Source organism: Eulemur rufifrons, chromosome 30 (assembly GCF_041146395.1).
Source record: "Eulemur rufifrons isolate Redbay chromosome 30, OSU_ERuf_1, whole genome shotgun sequence".
NCBI classification, from domain to species: Eukaryota; Metazoa; Chordata; class Mammalia; order Primates; family Lemuridae; genus Eulemur; species Eulemur rufifrons.
Window position 1 is genome coordinate 142,813,721 of NC_091012.1, and position 19,947 is coordinate 142,833,667.

The 19,947-nt window shown below is 49.3% G+C and overlaps 2 protein-coding genes across 2 annotated transcripts in view; both read right to left on the reverse strand.

Moving 5' to 3' along the window:
• Positions 1 to 17,870, reverse strand: part of GYG2 (glycogenin 2) — a 41,165-nt gene extending 23,295 nt beyond the window's left edge. Inside the window, exons 1-5 of the mRNA XM_069463098.1 lie at positions 17,719 to 17,870; positions 17,202 to 17,330; positions 8,717 to 8,858; positions 2,027 to 2,201; positions 640 to 802 (exon numbers count right to left, since the gene is read on the reverse strand). Coding sequence (XP_069319199.1) covers positions 640 to 802; positions 2,027 to 2,201; positions 8,717 to 8,858; positions 17,202 to 17,208 — 487 coding nt within the window. The 5' untranslated portion in view covers positions 17,209 to 17,330; positions 17,719 to 17,870. The remainder of the gene's footprint in view (positions 1 to 639; positions 803 to 2,026; positions 2,202 to 8,716; positions 8,859 to 17,201; positions 17,331 to 17,718) is intronic.
• A 181-nt stretch (positions 17,871 to 18,051) lies between these two features.
• Positions 18,052 to 19,947, reverse strand: part of XG (Xg glycoprotein (Xg blood group)) — a 58,869-nt gene continuing 56,973 nt past the window's right edge. Inside the window, exon 11 of the mRNA XM_069464323.1 lies at positions 18,052 to 18,110. Within this exon, the coding sequence (XP_069320424.1) occupies positions 18,052 to 18,110 (59 nt within the window). The remainder of the gene's footprint in view (positions 18,111 to 19,947) is intronic.

Consider the following 19,947-nt stretch of genomic DNA (forward strand, 5'->3'; position numbering starts at 1 on the left):
GATATAATCACCCAACAACGCATTTCTCAGAATGAATCCCCACCGTTAAGCGATGCTTGGCTGTATATCGTCAGTGGCTGATTCCACGCTACATCTGCAGCCCTGAGTATTTGCAAGACAGACCACGTGGCTCGCAACACCGACAGCGGTTAACAATATCTGGCCCTTTCGAGAAAGGTTTGCGCACCTGTTCTATATATGGTTGGCACCGTGGAGCCATTCTCTCTAACTCATCAAGGATACTTCTGATGGTTCTCTCAGATGCATATTTACTTATAAAATTCTTAATTTTTTTTTTTTTTTGAGACAGGGTCTTGCTCTGCTGCCCCAGCTAGAGTGCAATGGCATCATCACAGCTCACCGCAGCCTCCAACTCCTGGGCTCAAGCGATCCTCCTGCCTCAGCCTCCCGAGTAGCTGGGACTACAGGTGCATGCCACGCCTGGCTAATTTTTCTATTTTCAGTAGAGACGGGGTCTCACTCTTGCGCACGCTGGTCATGAACTCCTGACCTCAAGCGATCCTCCCGCCTCGGCCTCCCAGAGTGCTGGGATTACAGGGCAAATGGGCCGGGGCAAGGATGTGGGTATCGCCAACAGCCCCGTCCTCTCCCCCGAATTTCCAGACGCCCCAGTCTTACCATCGAAGCTACCATGTTCGGTGGCGTGTTGCAGCAGGCGCTGATGGGTTTCCAGAGATGGCTGGAAGACAAACACCCCGCTGTTGAAGCAATCCGGCCACCCGGGATCAGAGGCCGCGGAAAACTCTCCCCGGTCAAACAGCTCATCGATGTTGGACAGGACCTGGTGTAGCCAAACACAGAGAACACTCAGACAAGCATCGCTCACTGCCTGCATGCCACCGAAGAGCGCAACAGGTTGGGCCAGAGGAAAGAAAGGTTTGGTGCGTGCAAACCTGTTCCCGGTTGTGAGGAGGGACTCTCTTAACGCTTTTAGGATTACGCTGAGAGGAGAAACGTTTGCGACAAAGACTGCTCTGCCGTGTATTCGCAGTGGTTGGAGTCAGGCTTTCTGAAATTAAGTCATTTTCTCCAGGGTTCTAAGATCCTCCATGCAATTCTGTTAACTGCATATCCCCACATCTCCAGCCAAGGAAACCATGGGAACCCGTGAAGGGAGAGGTTTGCAACTCAGTACAGAGTAATCAGTCTCCTTGGAGAGCTTGACTACTAATTGCAATTCCTTCCAACACACATCGACTTCCTAAATGGTGCTCCTTTTGGCGGGGGAAAAAAGCCATTATTCTGATTCCTCAATCATTCTTGTCTTCCTCTTTCTATGGAGCTACTTTTGTTGAACCCAGGCTATCCCGATCTGACTGCTAGCCCTCCAACTTCATTTCCCATTTTGGTTTTCCAATGGGTGTCTGAAAGTGACCATCACGGATTTCTACCCTGTGAGTCACCACCCTAAATGACACTTGGGGGATGACATTGATTAAAAGGACAGGTTTACTAGTCCAATCAGGACCATAAAGTTCAATACATAATCAAGACAAAAAATGTTTTCTAATTATTGGTTGGGCGCAGTGGCTCACGCCTGTAATCTCAGTGCTCTGGGAGGCTGAGGCAGGAGGATCGCCTGGAGTCAGGAGTTTAAGACCAGCCTGAGCAAGAGTGAGACCCGTGTCTCTCCTAAAAATAGAAAAATTAGCCAGGCGTGGTGCACACTTGTAGTCCCAGCTACTCGGGAGGCTGAGGCAGGAGGATCCCTTGAGCCCAGGAGTTTGAGGTTGCTGTGAGCTATGACGACACCACTGCACTCCAGCCCAGGGTGACAAAGTGAGACTCCTGTCTTAAAAATAATTTTTTCCCCTAATTATTCTATTTTGTGTAGGTGAAATAATGTGATTATAAACAGCTCCTGGGGTAGAGACACGTCTTCAAATCCATTACTGTCCTCAGCAGGGTCCAGTACGGTGCTCAGAGGTGTGTTATATCTGATTCCGACGGACGGAACATCTGCGTTAGAGACAGCGGTGCATTTTACCTGTTCCTCTGTACTCACCAGGGTGTCCGCGTCCAGGAAGACACACTTGCTGTACTGCGTGAGCCTCCAGCAGTGCAGCTTGGTGAGGGTGACCCCGAGCTCGGGTCTCTTCAGAAAGGCCAGGTGGACGTAGTCCTCACTGTCGATCAGATTCACTTCAATGACCTCGTGGAACACCTTCGACAGGATGACCCTGGAAAACACAGGTGCCAGGTAGTGGGACAGCAGGTGAACGCTTAGCACACAGCCACCTACTCCTTCAACAGGGCGCTCCTTTGCGGCTCACAAACGTGGAACTGGAATCTAATTCCCCACGACGCTCACTGCCGTCTGTATGTTCCACGTTGTCTGGGAGCCGTGCACACTTCCCGCTCACGCTCCAAAACATAAGCATGCTCGAAAGACACGACACACTGAACACAACTGTGCTAAGATGGACTGACTTGGGCCGTCTCTTGGGAAGGTAGCTTCCCTCTGTGACATGCATGAGCAGAGAGGAGTGAACACTGAGCAAGCAGTAACCCACAGACGTCCGGATGTCCAATCTCAACCGGTTTTGACTTTACGTGTTCAAAACCTGCATTGTTAGTTGCCTACAAGTTTGACACTCAGATCTTGAAAGACTATACTTTGGATCAAAATGAAATTCGCCTCTGTTCCATTTACTTATCTGCTGTTGCTTAAATTCTATTTCATCCTAGCCTGGAACATCTTGGGATGACAAAAGAAAAAAAGTAAGCAAGTTCTAGAAAAATGATGGGGGCATGTCCAAACAATGCTGGGGGCCAACTAGGAGAGACTCCTGATTGTCAAAGCAGAAAGAATGTTTGATCAGCAAAATAAACAGTAAGCCCAAAGTATGAAATAAATATTCACAAGTCTGCAATGATATAACAAATAAATAAACAAATAAACAAATAAATGGGAAAGAAGGTCGAGTATTTCCTTCTTTAAGGAAAAAAAATGGCAAGTTGACCTTACAAAAGAATTCCAATTTGCCGGTCGTGGTGGCTCACGCCTGTAATCCCAGCACTCTGGGAGGCCGAGGCAGGAGGATTGCTTGAGCTCAGGAGTTCGAGACCAGCCTGAGCAAGAGCGAGACCCCGTCTCTACTAAAAAATAGAAAAATTAGCAGGATGTGGTAGTGTGAGTCTGTAGTCCCAGCTACTCGGGAGGCTGAGGCAGGAGGATGGCTTGAGCCCAGGAGTTTGAGGTTGCTGTGAGTTATGGTCACACCACTGCACTCTAGCCTGGGTGACAGGGTGAGACTCTGTATCAAAAACAAACAAACAAACAACAACAACAAAAAAAAAACACTAAAAGAAATTCATTTTGAGTAGAACTTAAAGACTTAAACAAATATATGTTGATCACTTTCACCGACCCCAAAGAGACAAGAATCCGTGAGAGACTCATCTACATTTTCCCTTTTGGCTTTGAGAGGACAGTTCTTTAAAAGAATCTAACTGCTGCAAACACAGGAGGTGGACCACAGAGCGGTCCCCACAGGGACAAGTGTCCACCCACATGGTCACTCATTCCTCCCAACCCTGGCCCACCGCAGTCTTCAAAGCACTGGCTTGAACACGGGATAATGTGCACTATGGCCAAACGTATCTTCTTTTTTCTTTGTCTTCAGGAAGCCCTGAAGGGCTTATATTTTAGGCAAGAGAAAAATACAACGCAAGGATCAATGAACCTGAAGTATTGTTAAGAGAATGAGGCACAGCCAATTGTGCTGAAGTCTAATCCCAGCACTTGGTGTCTACGTTGAAGCTCTGCTCCAAAGACGCCAATGTTTAACAACCTATTTGCCAACCTAACTGATTATAAACATTCCTAAGAATATTCCTGCTGACTTGACGTGACTTTCGTTTTTTTGAGAAAGCAAAATAAGTATCGATTATTCCTGCTCAATACCCATTACTCTATATGTCCACCTTTCTTTGCTTCCTCTGTGCAGAGACAAGCCATGCAAACCTGACGAGTGTTTGCAGGAGTTCTTTGCACACAATAGACAATCACGGCCGGGCGTGGTGGCTCACGCCTGTAATCCTAGCACTCTGGGAGGCCGAGGCGGGTGGATCGCTCGAGGTCAGGAGTTCGAGACCAGCCTGAGGAAGAGTGAGACCCCGTCTCTACTAAAAATAGAAAGAAATTATATAGACAACTAAAATATATATATACAAAAAATTAGCCGGGCATGGTGGCGCATGCCTGTAGTCCCAGCTACTCGGGAGGCTGAGACAGGAGGATCGCTTGAGCCCAGGAGTTTGAGGTTGCTGTGAGCTAGGCTGACGCCACGGCACTCACTCTAGCCTGGGCAACAGAGCGAGACTCTGTCTCAAAAAAAAAAAAAAAAATAGACAATCACCAACCTTTCCATTATAAATACCTCAATTTGCTGTGTTCCTCAATTCGTTTACCTTTTACACAGAATAGTTCTGACCGACAGCAGCCCCCGCCTCCTTTTTTTGTTTGTTTAATTTAAAATGGTATTTCCAGAGTTCAGATGAACAAGACATCCGCCGATAGGAACGTCTGGAGATATTTTGGGCTGTAGCAACTGCCGGGAGAGGGTAATCCTACTGGCAGCTGCTGGGCGGGGCCCAGGGACGGGGCTCCACACCCCACCGGGCACAGGACGTCCCCCACAGAGCCACCCGGCCCAAATGTTAGCAGTGCCGGGGCTGAGAAACCTTGATCTGTTCTCTTCCAAGATTTTTCTAAACTTTAAACGTCTACCTTTAGACTTATAATCTTATCTGGAATCCATTTTGTTATATGTTCAATTTTTATATTAAAAACATCATACCCTTGCCTTCCTCTAACATATTAATGTGACGAATTACACTGATACATTGTTTAAGTAATAAACTATCTTTGCTGTCTTAGAGTAAGCACTATTTGCTTCTTTACGATAGGGCTCGAGTTGCCTAGTTAGTATTCTGTATTTGGGTTTTTTTTTTTTTTATTCGAACGAAAACACAAACTCACACATCAAGTTTCAGATTTCAAGCTTTTAAGATTATGATAGTTTCTCAACAGATGTGAACACATTGATCTTGTTCGGCTCTGAGATTGTTTATAGAGCATGGGAAGTCATTCATCATAGTCGATGTAACAGAAGTTCCCTTAACATGGCCCAGACACAGGGCCTTCCTACAAGAAAAAGCTCTGAAAATATTCTTAATTTCTCCCATGATTATGGGTCAGCAAAAGTTTTCTATTTCTGCTGATGTCGACATTGGCCATTGTTGGACCAACATCAGAGCACAGATCAAGCCTGCCTTTAGCACTTCCAATACGATTAGCAAAAGGTTCTAAATAGTATTTACTTTCATGATCATCCAAATGACTACTCTGTAATTTTAACTTTATACAATTATGTTTTCTCCAAACAAAGATTTACTTTAAAATAACTCAACACTTGGATTTTTGTCTTATTCCCAAGTATTAGTTTTGGGTTTTTTTTCCTTTATGAATTTTTTCCTACTCTTTGGTTTATGCAGTATTTTTTTCTCGGTTAATTTTAAAAAATATTTGAACTGGGTAATTTCTTCACCCATTTAAGTTTTTCTTTCTGACAGCACTTTGGCTACCCTCTTTGGTTGTATAGGTAGCATTCAGACTGTAGTGAGTTTCTTAGACCATATACAATTTAAGCTTTCATCGGTTCCCTGAACAAGTAATTTAGGAAAGTGCTTCTTGTTTAAAATGTCTGAGGGGGTGGGTTTTTAAATTTGCTTGTTCCCTTTTTAGTGTAGCTATCAATGTCTAGATTTATCATACCATAGTTAAAGGAGATGACGTTCAATGCCCACTTCAAGTGACATATGAAATGCCTCCTTGTCTCATTAGGATAAAATCAATTTACCTAAGTGGTTCATGGTTGATGAGAGAAGAGATCATTGTTTACATAATGTATATCATTTAAGGGAAGCCTTATGCATTATTCATCAGATGAATTTATTTGTAATTTGCTTTAAGGACTAGAAAGATTTTAAAAAATACTGCTGCGTCTGCATTCGTCTCTTTTCCTCTGTATATATCATAGATGTTGTTTCTATGCTTTACATAATGGTGACTGATATGCAATGATCGTTATATAAAGGAGTAGTAAACCTAAGATGTGAATTTTACACTTTATCATCTAATGCCTCTTGCCTGAATTCTCATAGTCAGAAAACAATATGATGCTCCCTGCATTTTCTTTTCCTTCTATGTGTTATCTGCGCCTCGCCCCGCAATTACGGCCAGTGGTCTTTTCACCCTTGTAGACAAGTCAGGACCCAAACACCTTCCCCGGGCTCACAGTCTGGACAGAGTTTTAAACTGCACGGAGCAACTCCAAATGCTACGCTTCTATCGCTAACCCCAACTTCCCCACGTGTCCTCATATCCACCACCTTCAAGAGAATTCTCTTTATTAGAAAAAGAATAAAAGAGAAGAACATCCTATTTCCTCTTCTTCTTAACAGGAGTACAGCTGTTCCCTTGTGCGGCCGAACCGCGGTGCCGTTGGTCGACCTGGGAGCATCCGAATGAGAGAAATCATTGCCCGAGTGAGCTATCGAAATGCACGAGATTCCTGCAAAGCTCTCTCGTGTCTCTGTACCAACTGGAACCTCCCTGTGCCAGGCATTCACGCGGGATCTGCTCTACAGAACAGGAGCGCCGAGGGACTTGAGTGTCTGTGTGCCAATGTGTCCGCGTGGACGCGTAGACATCCTTACGCATCTCAGTATGGAGGTGCTCATGAGTCTCCCATGCAAACCCTACGCGGTGATTTCCAGCCAGGCAACATGCAGCCCCCGGATCCTAAATCCCTGAGATTTAGGACACAGTTTCCTTGTCACCTTCTGAGGAAATAAGCCCAGCTTTCCTAGAGCTCACGCCGGGCTCCCCTCCATGCCCTCCACGCCCACGCCTCCACCCTGCTTCTGCCAACCCTCACACCCTCCCCAGCTTAACAGGGTCTGACGCTGTTAGAACTCACTACCTCTCGTCACCGGGAGCAGGTGCAAAAGTGTAACGTCGCAGCATAGGAGATCTGGTGAGGACTGAGTCCCAGCTCCCCTACGCCTGTGCAGGGGGTCTTGGAAAACATGCAAGGACAGCATGCAGCCCCACAGGGGTCCCCAGTTGTAAATGAGAGAGCATATGTCAGCGTTTATCCTGGTGCCACCCAAGGGCCGGCCATTGGCATCGCCATCGGGCTATCCCAGCTCTGGGGGCCCAGGGGACATGGTCGATGTGGAAAGTTCTGTCCTTGGCACCTGGGCGGATGCCCTAGATCTGTCTCACACAGACACACACACACACACACACACACTCTCTACCATGCTTCCCGTTCTGCCTGGCTGGCATCCCCTCCGTCCCCGGCTGAGTGCCCTACATCCAGCCACTCCTTTGCATGCAAATCAAGAGACAGTCCTTCACGCATTGACATATATTTCTCAGACTGTAAAATATGAAATAGCTGCTCATTCAAAAAATATCTGCAGCCGGCCATGATGGCTCACGCCTGTAATCCCAGCACTCTGGGAGGCCGAGGCGGGAGGATCGCTTGAGCTCAGGAGTTCAAGACCAGCCTGAGCAAGAGGGAGACTCCGTCTCTACTAAAAATAGGAAGAAATTATATGGACAACTAAAAATATACATAGAAAAAATTAGCCTGGCATGGTGGCACATGCCTGTAGTCCCAGCTACTCGAGAGGCTGAGGCAAGAGGATTGCGTGAGCCCAGGAGTTTGAGGCTGCTGTGAGCTAGGCTGATGCCTGGGCACTCTAGCCCGGGCAACAGAGTGAGACTCTGTCTCAAAAAAAATAAAAAATAAAAATATTTGCAGCCGGCCGTGGTGGCTCACGCCTGTAATCCCAGTACTCTGGGAGGCTGAGGCAGGAGGATTGCTTGAACTCGGGAGTTCAAGACCAGCCTGAGCAAGAGGGAGACCCTGTTTCTACTATAAATAGAAAATTAGCCGGGGGTGGTAGTGCACGCCTGTAGTCCCAGCTAGTCAGCAGGCTAAGGCAGGAGGATGGCTTGAGCCCAGGAGTTGGAGGCTGCAGTGAGCTATGATGACACCACTGTACTCCAGCCTGGGTGACAGAGCCAGACTCTGTCTCAAAAAAAAAAAAAAAAGAAATCAAGAGAAACAAAGAACTCTACCTCAGACCTAGACATCCAGTCAACGGGACAACAGAACACCCATGCACAGCCACCCAGAGATACTTACACACATTCACATTTTATGGAAAAGCTTTAACAGAAAGACATAGAACCAACAGAAAACAGAAACTGGCTCTTTTCCTTGGAACATGCTACCCTCCTGGAGGTGAAGTTCTGTCACTGTCAACTGAGTTGAATGACCAGTTGCTTTTCAACGCTTTTTTTTTTTTTCCTTCCTCATTCAGAAAAAAACTTGACTTTTGAGTTTCCATAGTTGAGGGAATGAACAGTAACCACACACAATATTATTTTTTAAAGTGTTTTGAAGTGGATCCCACACCATGACAGGTGTCTCCGCTTTCATCGTGATGTGAAAGTACTTTGCAAGTGTCAGGCGCCCGCCACGAGGGTGTCCAGGCTTATAAAGGAAGGTGGTCAGTCATGAGGACACTTCCTCAGACCTCGTAAAATACAGGGGACCTTCCTTCTGCCCGGGGCAGGACAGAGTGAGGCCCAGGTGGCACCTGCAGGTCTTACCTGAGCGGGCCGGACACCTGCGGCGTGATCAGCACCACCAGCCTCCTGGTCAGCCTGTGGGTCCTCAGCGACTGCCCCAGCACCAGGGCGCCCTGGCAGTAGATGTCATTGGTGGCCAGCGTGACAAAGGCCTGGTCGACCACTGCAAAAATCGACAAAAACATCAGAGTTACATTCCCCGGGGGACTCGGGGGAGGATGGAGCCTGTGGGCACCTCCCGTCCTCTCTCAAGGGTCACGAATTCTACGGAGCACACGATGTGGTATTTCAAAACACTCCCAGGTGACACGTCACACACGCACCCTTTCATTCGAACAAAGCAAAACACAACAAAACACAGGAAGAAAGAACGCTTTAAGGAAGGAAGATTTGCATGAACCAACTGCAGGGTTTTGCCCGGGGCCACACATCACGTAACACGTATGTTACGGTGCATCAGCGTGAGCTGCCTGCGCACCACACGGCTCCCAAGGGGAAGAGACGTGTGAGTTACATACGCTTCATGAGGCCCCGGGCTCAAAAGCAGCGTGAGTTAAATACAACTCACATGGCAGTTGATGTGTTAAATTCTGCATACACCAATTGTTTAAATGACATCGACTCAAGGACATAAGAGGTGGCCATGGAGAGGGAAGTAGGAACTATATTGTTTCATCCACCAAAATGTTCTCAGTTTCCGAACATCTCAGTAGGAGAGAAACTATCTAGCAATCCATGATGTATGTATCTATCATCCATCTATCCATCTATCCATTCATCTATATCTACCTATCATCTATTAATTATCTGTATATCTACCATCTACATATTGATAAGCTACCTGGCTATCATCTCTCCACTCATAATCTATCTATTATCTATATATCATCTATCAATTATCTACCTGTCTATAATCTATCGAACATCTGTCATCTATCCATCATCTATTATGATCCATCTCTATGTAACTATGTATTTATCTATTTATTATATGTATCATCCACCTAGATACAGTCTATAGATTACATATTTATCTCCACATCATCATCACGTGTCAGTTTACAGGGTTTCTTTGGTGGAATGACTGGGTTTACAAAGATAATAATGGTGATTATGATTCATTTGGGTATTTCCAAATGCCTGAGCTCTGGTCGAAGTTGCTTCCCGAGAACAGGCGCAGCTGTCGAGAGCCCAATTCATTCGTCTGTTGCTCTTCTGTCTGTAAGCAGAGGAGAGCGATCCCAGAGAAAGCGGACATTCCGGATCAGTGTCAGCAAACCCAGAGCCAGTCGAGGCAACAATGCTGTCTGAGCTTCGTCCTGGACCCCGAAAATCAGACAACACCCCAAACAGAGCCAGATCTCCAGCCTTCCTGGGGCTTCTCTGACTCATACCTTAAAAGGAGGGTGGTGGGGGCAGAAAGAGTCACCAAGTGGAAACCGTGGTGTGAAAGCCTAAGTGTGAACGTGTTTCTGAAAAGCACAGTGAGCCTTCCTACACCTCAAGACAGGACTCCCTTAGGGAGCTGTCTTTCCATGCAAACTTTTAAAAACGTTAACAGAAATGGCACACAACACCAAATGCACCATGTCAAAGTAAACAATTCGATGGCACTGATTTCACGTAGCATGTTGCTGCAACTACCCCTTGCATCTAGTTCCAGAACATTTCCAACACCCCATAAGAAGACCCCATACCTGTTAGCAGTCACACCCCATTCTCCCCTCTCCCCAGCCCCTGGCAACCACGAGTCCGCTTTCTGCCAGTTCCGGACATTTCACATCAGTGGGATCAAACGCTCTGTGGGCTTTCCTGTCTGACATGACGTTTTCAAGGTCCATCCTTGCTTTGACCAACGCAGATTCATGATTAAAATGTGAAAGGAGAATCTTCCAAGGAAAGATAGAGGTTGGGAGGCTCCCGATGTCCCCTCCCCTGCCCCTGAGATAAAAGGAGAATGAACTACAAAGTGTGCCGAGGAATGCCCGTGTGCGCCCCCAGGCCACCAGCAAGGCAGGAGGGGACCCTCAGTCCGCAAAAGCTTTCTGCAGACCTCTGGCTGCAGAGGGCGGAAGGCAGCTCTCAGCAATGTAGAAGGAGTCCCCCCCACAACCCCCCCCCTGCAGGCCCAGCAAGATGACCAGCCCAGATCATCTGCGTCCACCCGGCTTGGACCCACATCCCAAGAACAGCAGCGGACAAGAGGCTGGAGACTGGGGAATTCCCGGAAATTGTGCAGCATTCTCCAAAGTCATATATGCCCATTCCCAGGAGGAAAAAAAAAAAAAAAAAGATGATAAGATCTACTCTAAAGGAAATGAAAATTCACCACCACGAGGAAGTGGAATTCCTAACCTGTAACATAACCTTGACAGATTCAGACAAGTCGGCTACCTTTGCCTGTAGGCAGAGCTCGACTGGCATTGCTCATTTTTAAACACGTAGATGTAAAGGATCAGCAGATAGTTGAAAAAGACCTTTCACAGAGAAGGGAGAACTGAAAACCTGCAGGGTGGGGTGGGAAGAACTCCAGAAGCACAAGACATTCCTGGGAACAGAAATTCAAGGAATAAATAAACAACAGACATTTAAAAACTCCAACTGCAGTGATCAGCATTCTACCAAGAGACTGGGTGAAAAAATATACATCTTTAAACCAAGAATCAAACGCTAGAGATAAAGAACAGTCCACAAATACGAAATAGCTCTTAGAAATTAAAAATAGGATTTACTGACAGGAAAATGGTATCACAGAAGGTTTGGAAAATGTCACTGAGGAAATCTCTCAGAAAGTAGACTAAAACAACAAATGACAGTTCTGAGAGAGATCAAAATGTACAGGATTAATGCAGGAGGTTCACCAGCATGGCTTCTGGAATGAGAGAAGAGGGGGGGAAAAAGCAGAAGAAAGAAAAGTTTTCAAAGAAATTAAACAGGAAATCTTAACAGCAGAAAGTCAAAGTCTTCAGATTTTAAAAAGCTCACACAGTGTGCAGAATAAACAACAGTCCTCATCTTGCGAATATTCTTTATGGAATTTCAAAATACCAAAACTAAGAACAACACCCTGAAAGCTCCAAAAAAAAATAAAAAATACAGGCCAATCCTACAAAGGATGAAGGTCAGACTTTTTATCATCAGCAGTGTCTACTAAGGCAAAGCATCACACCTAGGTTCTGACCAAAACGGTCTTCATCCTAAAATTTTGTACCCACACCAAAGAGCACAGCCCTGGCACATTCATTGACCACACACAAATTTTATACCCAGACCAAATAGCGCAGCCTCTGCACATTCATTGATCAAACACTATTTCTTAGGCAGGTACTTGAGTATGTGTTCCATACGGAATATGGGCTTGCATTCATTTAATTTAATTATATATATTTTTATCTGCTAAGGTAGATGGCAAAGTAAAAACTAAGATAAATCAAGATTATATATATTATAACGTGTGTATAGAGATATGTACACATTATGAAGGGAATCATACTCAACATAATGTTGAACTGAAAACAGAGTGCTATTTACAATTTTTAGTCTTCATTGGCTGCATTCTAACTTTTATATAAGCTCCAATTTACAGATTGTTGAAATCTGATTAACGTTGTTTAAAGACGATTAATTAAAGAGTAGCAAGGAAAAGAAGCTCATCGTTTAGAAAATATAAACAATCTATTTATATTGTTTTCTCTTTTATCTATAACAATACAGACAAAAGAGAAAACAACCCCAGAGGGGTGGGCTTCAGTTCAAGATTTCCTCCTGGGCCGACTGTTCTGTCTCTACTATCGAAACGCTCAGAGGAATCGATGTCCCTGTGCTCAGCTTGAGTCTGAGAAGGAGGCCCAAGTCACACTCCAAAGGCCAGGCTCTTAGATTTTCCTCCAGAAACAGGAGTCTGAGGTCAGACCATGCTACCAAGATGGTTGGTCCTATAAGAACGAGCTTGGCAGAGTATCTGTCCTGCCGACCCAGAAAGGAGGGACGCACCCGTCTCCAATCCAAGCTTCTGACCTTGCAAAGCAGGCCTGAGGTCTTAACGGACAGGCATGACAGAACACATATAAAATGGGTCTTCCCACCGACTATGCTGAGCGTCCACCTCCTTAGCATCCTCTGTTCCACCCTGCAGATTCTGACCCCAGTTATCTGTCTCCTCTGTCCTTACGACAACATCCTCTCTCCCCGACACATGCTGATGTCATCAGCTGCCCTGAAAACCAACCCATTGCCAAGGGTGTCCCCAATGGCTGCAAATTAAAGTCCAGTCCATACTGCTGGGCATTTTGAGTCCCGAACGCTTGGGCCCCATGTCCAACCAGACACCTCTGGGTTCTCAAAAACATCCTTAAGGGATGCTATCAGCCCCTTATTCTCCTGGAATTTCTTCTCCTCCCAGGCATGTGGTGGCTGCTGTAAAGACCACCCATCTCCTGGAGATTTTCCTGCAAACCCTTCCTTCCCTCTTCCAGCTATGGGGGCTCCAATTGTCCCTTGGAGCGCAGCCACATCACTCCAGCCTCTGCCTGTGTTTTGTCACGGCCTTGTCTCCGTGTGTGTCTGTGTCTCCTCTTCTTATAAAGACACATGCTGTTGGCTCTACGGTCCACCCTAAGTTCAAAACAATCTCACCTTGAGATCCTTAACTAAGTACATCTGCAAAGACCCTATTTCCAAATAACCTCCATTTCACGGGTTCTCAGGGGACATAAGATTTAGGGGGGACATTACTTAAACCCAGTCTGCAACTGCTCTGCCAGGCATCTCTCCTGCATGCAGCTCTGTGCAAGGTGCCAAGTCCCAGGGCGGACAAGGTACAGTCTCCATTCTCAGAAGCCTGCAGCCCAGTGAGGAACGGCAGCCCTAAGGCATCAATGGTTTCAACACCACAAGGCACTTGCCCTAGGAAAGGAAGTGCTCTGGTCAGCAGAAGTTCTGAAAGGAGAACGAAAGCACAGGGCTAAAAGCCCAGGAAGAACTTATCAATCAACCCACCAATGGATCAATAAATAAGAATCAATACCACTCCCATCCATCCAGGAATGTCTAGATGCACTGTGCACATTTCTCATCACGAATGCCCATCCCAACTCTGAAATGCACTTCAATCCCGGAAAAAAAAAAAACCACCAGGGTTTTATGATTTAAGAAAGTGTCCCCTCTGACTCCAAAGCCCACAAAAGCCCTCAAAGGAACGACTCCCTCCTGCCTCAAACAATAAACGAAACTAAAAATAAGAAAGCAAGGACAGATGAGGCAACTTGCCAAAGAAAAGTACGTGAGCTGAGGCGAGGGGTGGAGATCAGTGGTCGGATGCAGCATCCGCGCAGGACAAATCCTCCCAGCTTAGCTGGAGCCCGAGAACAAGGATGGATGCGCAGACACAGGGTCGGGGGTGGAGGACCGTGAAAGAGACATTCAGAATTTTTCTTTTATCCCCCAAGCTATCAGGAGCTCTTTGAGGGTCCCAAGCCCTGTAAGAGGGTCTCATTTGCATTGTAGAAACATCCCTCTGGCTGTCCAGAGAGGAAGAAGAGCTAGCTACATTGGCCCAAAGCAATGAACTGGGGGAAGACACAGCAAAAAATGCCAAAGTCATCAACAACGAGTAACCGTGTGCAATGGGGTTGTAGCTCTTCATGAGGTCGTGATGGACCCATTACGACTGACAGGTGCTGTGGGCTTAGTATGACCCCTCCCAAAATTCCCATGCCAAAGTCCTGGCCCCCAGCATCTCAGAAAGTGGCTGTAATTGGAGATGGGTCTTTAAAGAGATGATTAAGGTAAACTGAGGTCACTAGGGTGGGCCCTGATCCAAAAGGACTGCTGTCCTTATAAGCAGAGGAGATGAGGACACAGACACGCACAGAGGGACGACCCCGTGAGGACACAGGGAGAAGATGGCGTCCACACGCCTAAGAGAGAGGCCTCCGGAGGAACCAGCCCTGAGACACCTGGATCTGGGACTTCCAGCCTCCAGGACGTGAGAGAATAAATGTCTGTTGTTCAAGCTGCCCAGTCTGTGGGACTCTGCTATGCCAGCCTGAAACTCAGGAAGCTGGGGCACTAGTGCTGGGCCCAGTGACCCCTGAAGGCTTAATCTCACATTCAACAGCCCTGTGCAGGCTGGGAAACCTCCTTCTCCTACGGAGCTACATTTCCATCAGCATAATCATCTATTTTATATTTAAGCAATTTGAATTAGATCCTTCTCAAAGGGGGGGGGGAAATCCCAGCAGAGCTACGGGAGAAGTTGATTTTTTTTTTTTTTTTGGTTGGATATTCCTAAAAAAAGCATTAAAGTATTTCTATTAATAACTGGATAGTCACACAAAGGCATGAAAAATATCTCACTAGATCATTTTCTACTTACTCATTTATCCTTTCAATGCTCAGAGACACCCCTGGATTGTGGCTGTGGAAACTGACACTTACTTAGCTCAAAGAGGCTTCGGTCATTGTTGGTAAAATCGGCCACCGTGGAAGGGTCATAAAACTAGAGACTAGAAAAGTGACATGTTCAACCATTTCATGTTTCCCACCCACTCAGTTTGGGCACATTGGCAACGTCTACAGGAGAAACACCATTGTCTAAAACACGCAGAGGCCATGAGTCCCTGAGACCAGGCATAATTTTGTGGTCCCCAAGTGACACACATCATCCAGGAGGTCTTGGGGACCCCAGATGGCTGAGGTGTAGAGAGGGAAGAAGGTCTCCCGCAGATAGACGAGCATCAGAGTTCACGAGGACAGGTGACTTTTTCCAAAAGCTTCCTGATTGATGGGGAGGAGAGAGAGAGACGGGGGTGCAGGGGGATTACTGATCACACTAACACAAAGACAAGACGGCTCCAGTGGACACAAGATCTCTCTCTCTCCAGCAACAAGGGTCCCAGCACTCGAAATCTCACTCTGGTTAAAAAAGCTGCACCCCTGAAAGTTGGCCACCGCGGGCCCATGCGGGATGTTGCAAAATCTATCTAAAGTGCAAAGACAGGCCAGTGCTTTAACGCACCAAAGGACGAAAAATGGACTGGTCGGTGTTTAGCTTCCATACTTCCTTATCTTGAAGAAACTACCCGTGATCAAGTTTTGCCGTGGCATCAAGGGACATCCCCAATTACCCAACGCCACCGCACGGAACGAGGGAGTCTGCACTTATCATGTTGCCAGGGTGGCGACGTTTCGCATCAGCCTCCAGAGTGGATAAACGGAAGAAAATCTGTCGCCGTGCTCCAGCTCCGAGCCAAGAAAGCAGACATTCTCACAGAATCACGTCCAGCCTGGCGACTGCAGTGGCTGAGAATTTCATAACGTCTGCCAGAAATGCTTATTTCCACCCATCCGTGGCCTGCCTGCTTCCCTGCACTGAACCCAGCTCCCAACCGCCCCCCGAAATGACATTGGTGGCTTCCCCCTTGGCCCTTTCTCTCTACTCAAAGGTGCTTTTTGTTTTCTGCAGAGAGCTGAATCTCCCCTTCTAGCACATTCCAAGGCTGATCAAGATGTGTCCGCCTGTCCGCCGTGAATGCTGCCATTATACAGACCCTAGCGGCCCCGGGGAAGCATGCGGTTTTCCCTTTACAGAGCTCCAAAGCTGTCCCTAAAACAGAGAATCTTTTCTGCGGTGCCTCGGAGCAGAATCTTTACAGCACACCTCCTCCAAACAGCCCTTCCTACCCCTGCCCGGACGATTCTCCTTCCGAAGGCCGGAATGGGGGAAAACCGGACAGTCACAGCTCAGGGAAATGACCAAGTCCCTCCTCCGAATAACAAAAGTCATCTGTTTTGTTTGTTTGTTTTTAAACGCACTCATGAATGATGGAGTGTGGTCTGGTATGAAAAGACGGTGCCTTAATGATTAAAAAATAAAATAAAAAAGCAGGACGACTGCCTTTCCCGTGGGTTGGGGTTACAATGTATCATCACACTCTGCAGCCAACTGTCCCAATCTGCAGTCCCAAGGCAGCGTGGCCAGGCCTTGCCTGTAGCCCCTGTGGGCCCACCTGCCTGGTGGGGAATCAACACAGGATCTTTATTGGGGGGGGGGGGGGAGGAAAGAAAGAAATTAAGCCCACGGTCTGAACTCTGGAGACTGAAAAGCGCTGTCTCCCCAGAGTTTTAGGGGCGTCTTAGGGGTACAGACTTCTTTCCGTGCGTCTCCCAGGCAGTAAGAATCTCAGACAGTCCATTGAAAGTTGCAGGCCCACAGTCTACAGAAGGAAAATGGAGAAATCCCTGCCCTCCCTTCACGTGCTATAAATAACCCCCCTCCCAGCTGCCGGGACCCTCCCTGGTCTCCACCAGCGCGAGGCGCCAGTCCCCCACCCCCACCGCTAAGGGAAGACTCGGCCCAGACAGTGAGTGGGAGACGCCGGGGTAGGCACAATTGTGCCGTCAGAGTCGGGGGCTGGGGGGCGGCGGGGTCTCCCCAGCGCAGACCAGCGTCACCCGAGACACTGGGCTCAGGCAGGCTGAACCCAGGGGGCCTTGGCGTACTCACCCGACATGGTCCGAGTCGCTGGGCGCAGGGGGCCGGCGTGCGCCCAGGCGCAGTGGGCAGATCGTCCAGGCCACGCGCCCGCAGAGCAGAGGCGCCGCCGTCTCGCGCGGACCCGTGGGGACTTCAGGCCTGCGGGCGGCAGCGCGGCGTTCCTGACACCCTCGGCGGCAGCCCCCGCCGGCGTTCCCCCGGCCCCTTACGTACCCCGTGGCACCTGCGCCCCGGCCACCCCCGCCACCCCCACGCCCTGCACCTCTTCCCCCGCGCTCCGCGGCAGCCTCTGCCCTGCCCCCCAAGACCCTGCCGCGCCCCGCACCTCCTTCGAGTCCCGGGTATCCTCTGTCCCCACCCTGGGCCGGCGTTGCCTGATCAACCCCGGGCCCCCGCCCCAGCTCCCCGCAACTCCCCAGCCTCGCCCCTCCCCCAGGCCCCGCACCTCCTCCGCGCTCCGGCAGCCTCAGCCCCGGGCCTGCGCCCCCGCCTCCAGCCCTCCGGCTCCCTGCAGCCCCCAACACACCTCCTCGGCGCTCCCGCAGCCTCTGCCCCCGGTCGGCGCTGGAGGCCCCGCGGCCCGCGATTGGCCCCTCTCCGGAAGCCCGGCCCCGCCTGCGCCCGGTGGCCGCGGGCCCGGGTCCCCGCCGCCGCCGCCGCCGCGCTGCAGCCCCCGCGCGCGAGCCCGGGCCGCCGGGGAGAGAGGCCGAGCCGGGCAGGCACCCGGGCCGCCCCAGGGCCCGCGCCCCGCCCCGCGCCCGCCCGGCCCCCTCCCCGCGGAATCCGGCAGCTCGCGGTTTCTAGGTTTGGACATTTAACCTTTAATCAGCCAGCCCCAAAGTAAATGTTTGCCGTGGCTTCAAGGGCCCGGGCCCAAGGCCAGCGCGCAGCCGGGGTGGAGGCCGCGCTGGAAATCGCCTGGGGGGGGGCGGTGGGGGGTGCGGTAAGCGGCGAAATTATCGAATGCATGCGTGAGAGAGGAAAACAGGGGCGCGTGTGTGCGTGCGTGAGTGAATGCGAGAGGAAAAGAGAGTAAATGAGAGATCCGGCCTCAGCCGGTGAATCGAGAGGCGAGTGAGCGACCGGCTGTGCGCGCGCGCGCGTGCCTTCAAGGAAGAGCGAACACACGTGTGCGTGAGTGAACGCTAGGCGAGATCGAACGATGCTCGAGTGCCTGAATGCGGGACCGGGGCGGGGGGTCGCTGTCTGCATTCATGAGGCATGAATGCGGTCGCGTGTGATTGCATGAGGTGCACGCGGGGCGCAGCCGCTGCAGGCGTGAATGAATTTGTAAGTATACGCATGAATGGATGCCGAGTCTGCAAAACCCAGTGAGCGCGCGCTGAGTGAAGGCGTGGCTCTGTGAGCGGGGGATGAATGCACGGACCAGCGAATCCGTGCCCGGGTGAATGAATGGACGCATACACGAATGTGTAAGTGTATGCATATGAGTGCATGAAACGAATGCATGTGTGCATTGCATGTATGTAAATGTAATACATACATGTAAACGCATGCATTGCATGCATGTAAATAAATGCATGCGTCCCGTGTATGAGTGCATGCGTGGCACGAATAAATGAGCATGTGAATGCGTGCATGTGTGAATCAATGGGTGACCTAATGGATTCAGGTGAACACCAGCCACCCCTGAGCTTTCTGAGTTCGTGTGCCCCTGGCTTGGTTAGAGCCCTTCAGACCTCCAGCTCGGGCAGAGAAATCACCAAGGAGAAGAATTACGCGGTGCTAGGAGGCTTGCTCCAGTGACACTGGGTTTGGACCAGGCAAGGGTCACAAGAAACATCTGGATGCCCCGTGAGTGCAGTTTCACATACAGAGAGAAGGAGGAGAGGGGACAAAGGGCACAAGGGACTTCTGGCATCTTCAGAAGACATTTGCTTGTTTATTTTTTGAGACAGAGTCTGGCTCTGTTGCCCTGGCTAGAGAGCTGTGGCGTCAGCCTAGCTCACAGCAACGTCAAACTCCTGGGCTCAAGCCATCCTCCTGCCTCTGCCTCCCAAGTAGCTGGGACAGGGGGTGGGGTGTAATTTTTCTGTTTTTAGGAGAGACGGGGTCTCGCTCTTGCTCAGGCCGGTCTCGAACTCCTGAGCTCAAGCGATCCTCCCACCTCGGCCTCCCAGAGTGCTGGGATTACAGGCGTGAGCCACCGCACCTGGCTTGAACAGACATTTGCAGAGACAGAAAGATGCAGCGTGGAAGCCAGTGCTGCACACTGGGCAGGGGACACGTGAGCCATGGACAGTCATAGAGGGGGAGAGGAGTTGGCCAGAGCGGCCAGGCAGTTCCTCAAGGAGGAGGCAACCTCGGCAGGTGTGGAAGGAGAGTTGAAGAACTGGTGGGTGGCAATGATTTCTGGAACTCTCAGCTCGTTTTGGACTTTGCTGTGGGCTCAGGTGTCCAGGGGCCGTATGTTAGCAGAAGGTTTGCGGTTCAGGAGCCCCCCACCCCGTGTGCACACACACACATGCACACACACACATGCACACATACACACACTGGCTGAGGGTTCTGCAAATGTCATTTGGGGAAGAGAGATACACCACAGAGGGTCACCTCCCTGCTAAACCATCCCACTGCCCCAGCAGGTCCACCCCTGTGAGAGAAGAGATTTTTTAAATGTCCGTGAGGAAATCCAAGAGGTTAAGCTTCCTTAACCACCTGTGCAGGAAGGCGTGAAGGCCGTATGTCATCCACCAGGCTGGGATATGTCCAAAGAACACGGCTCCCCGAGAGC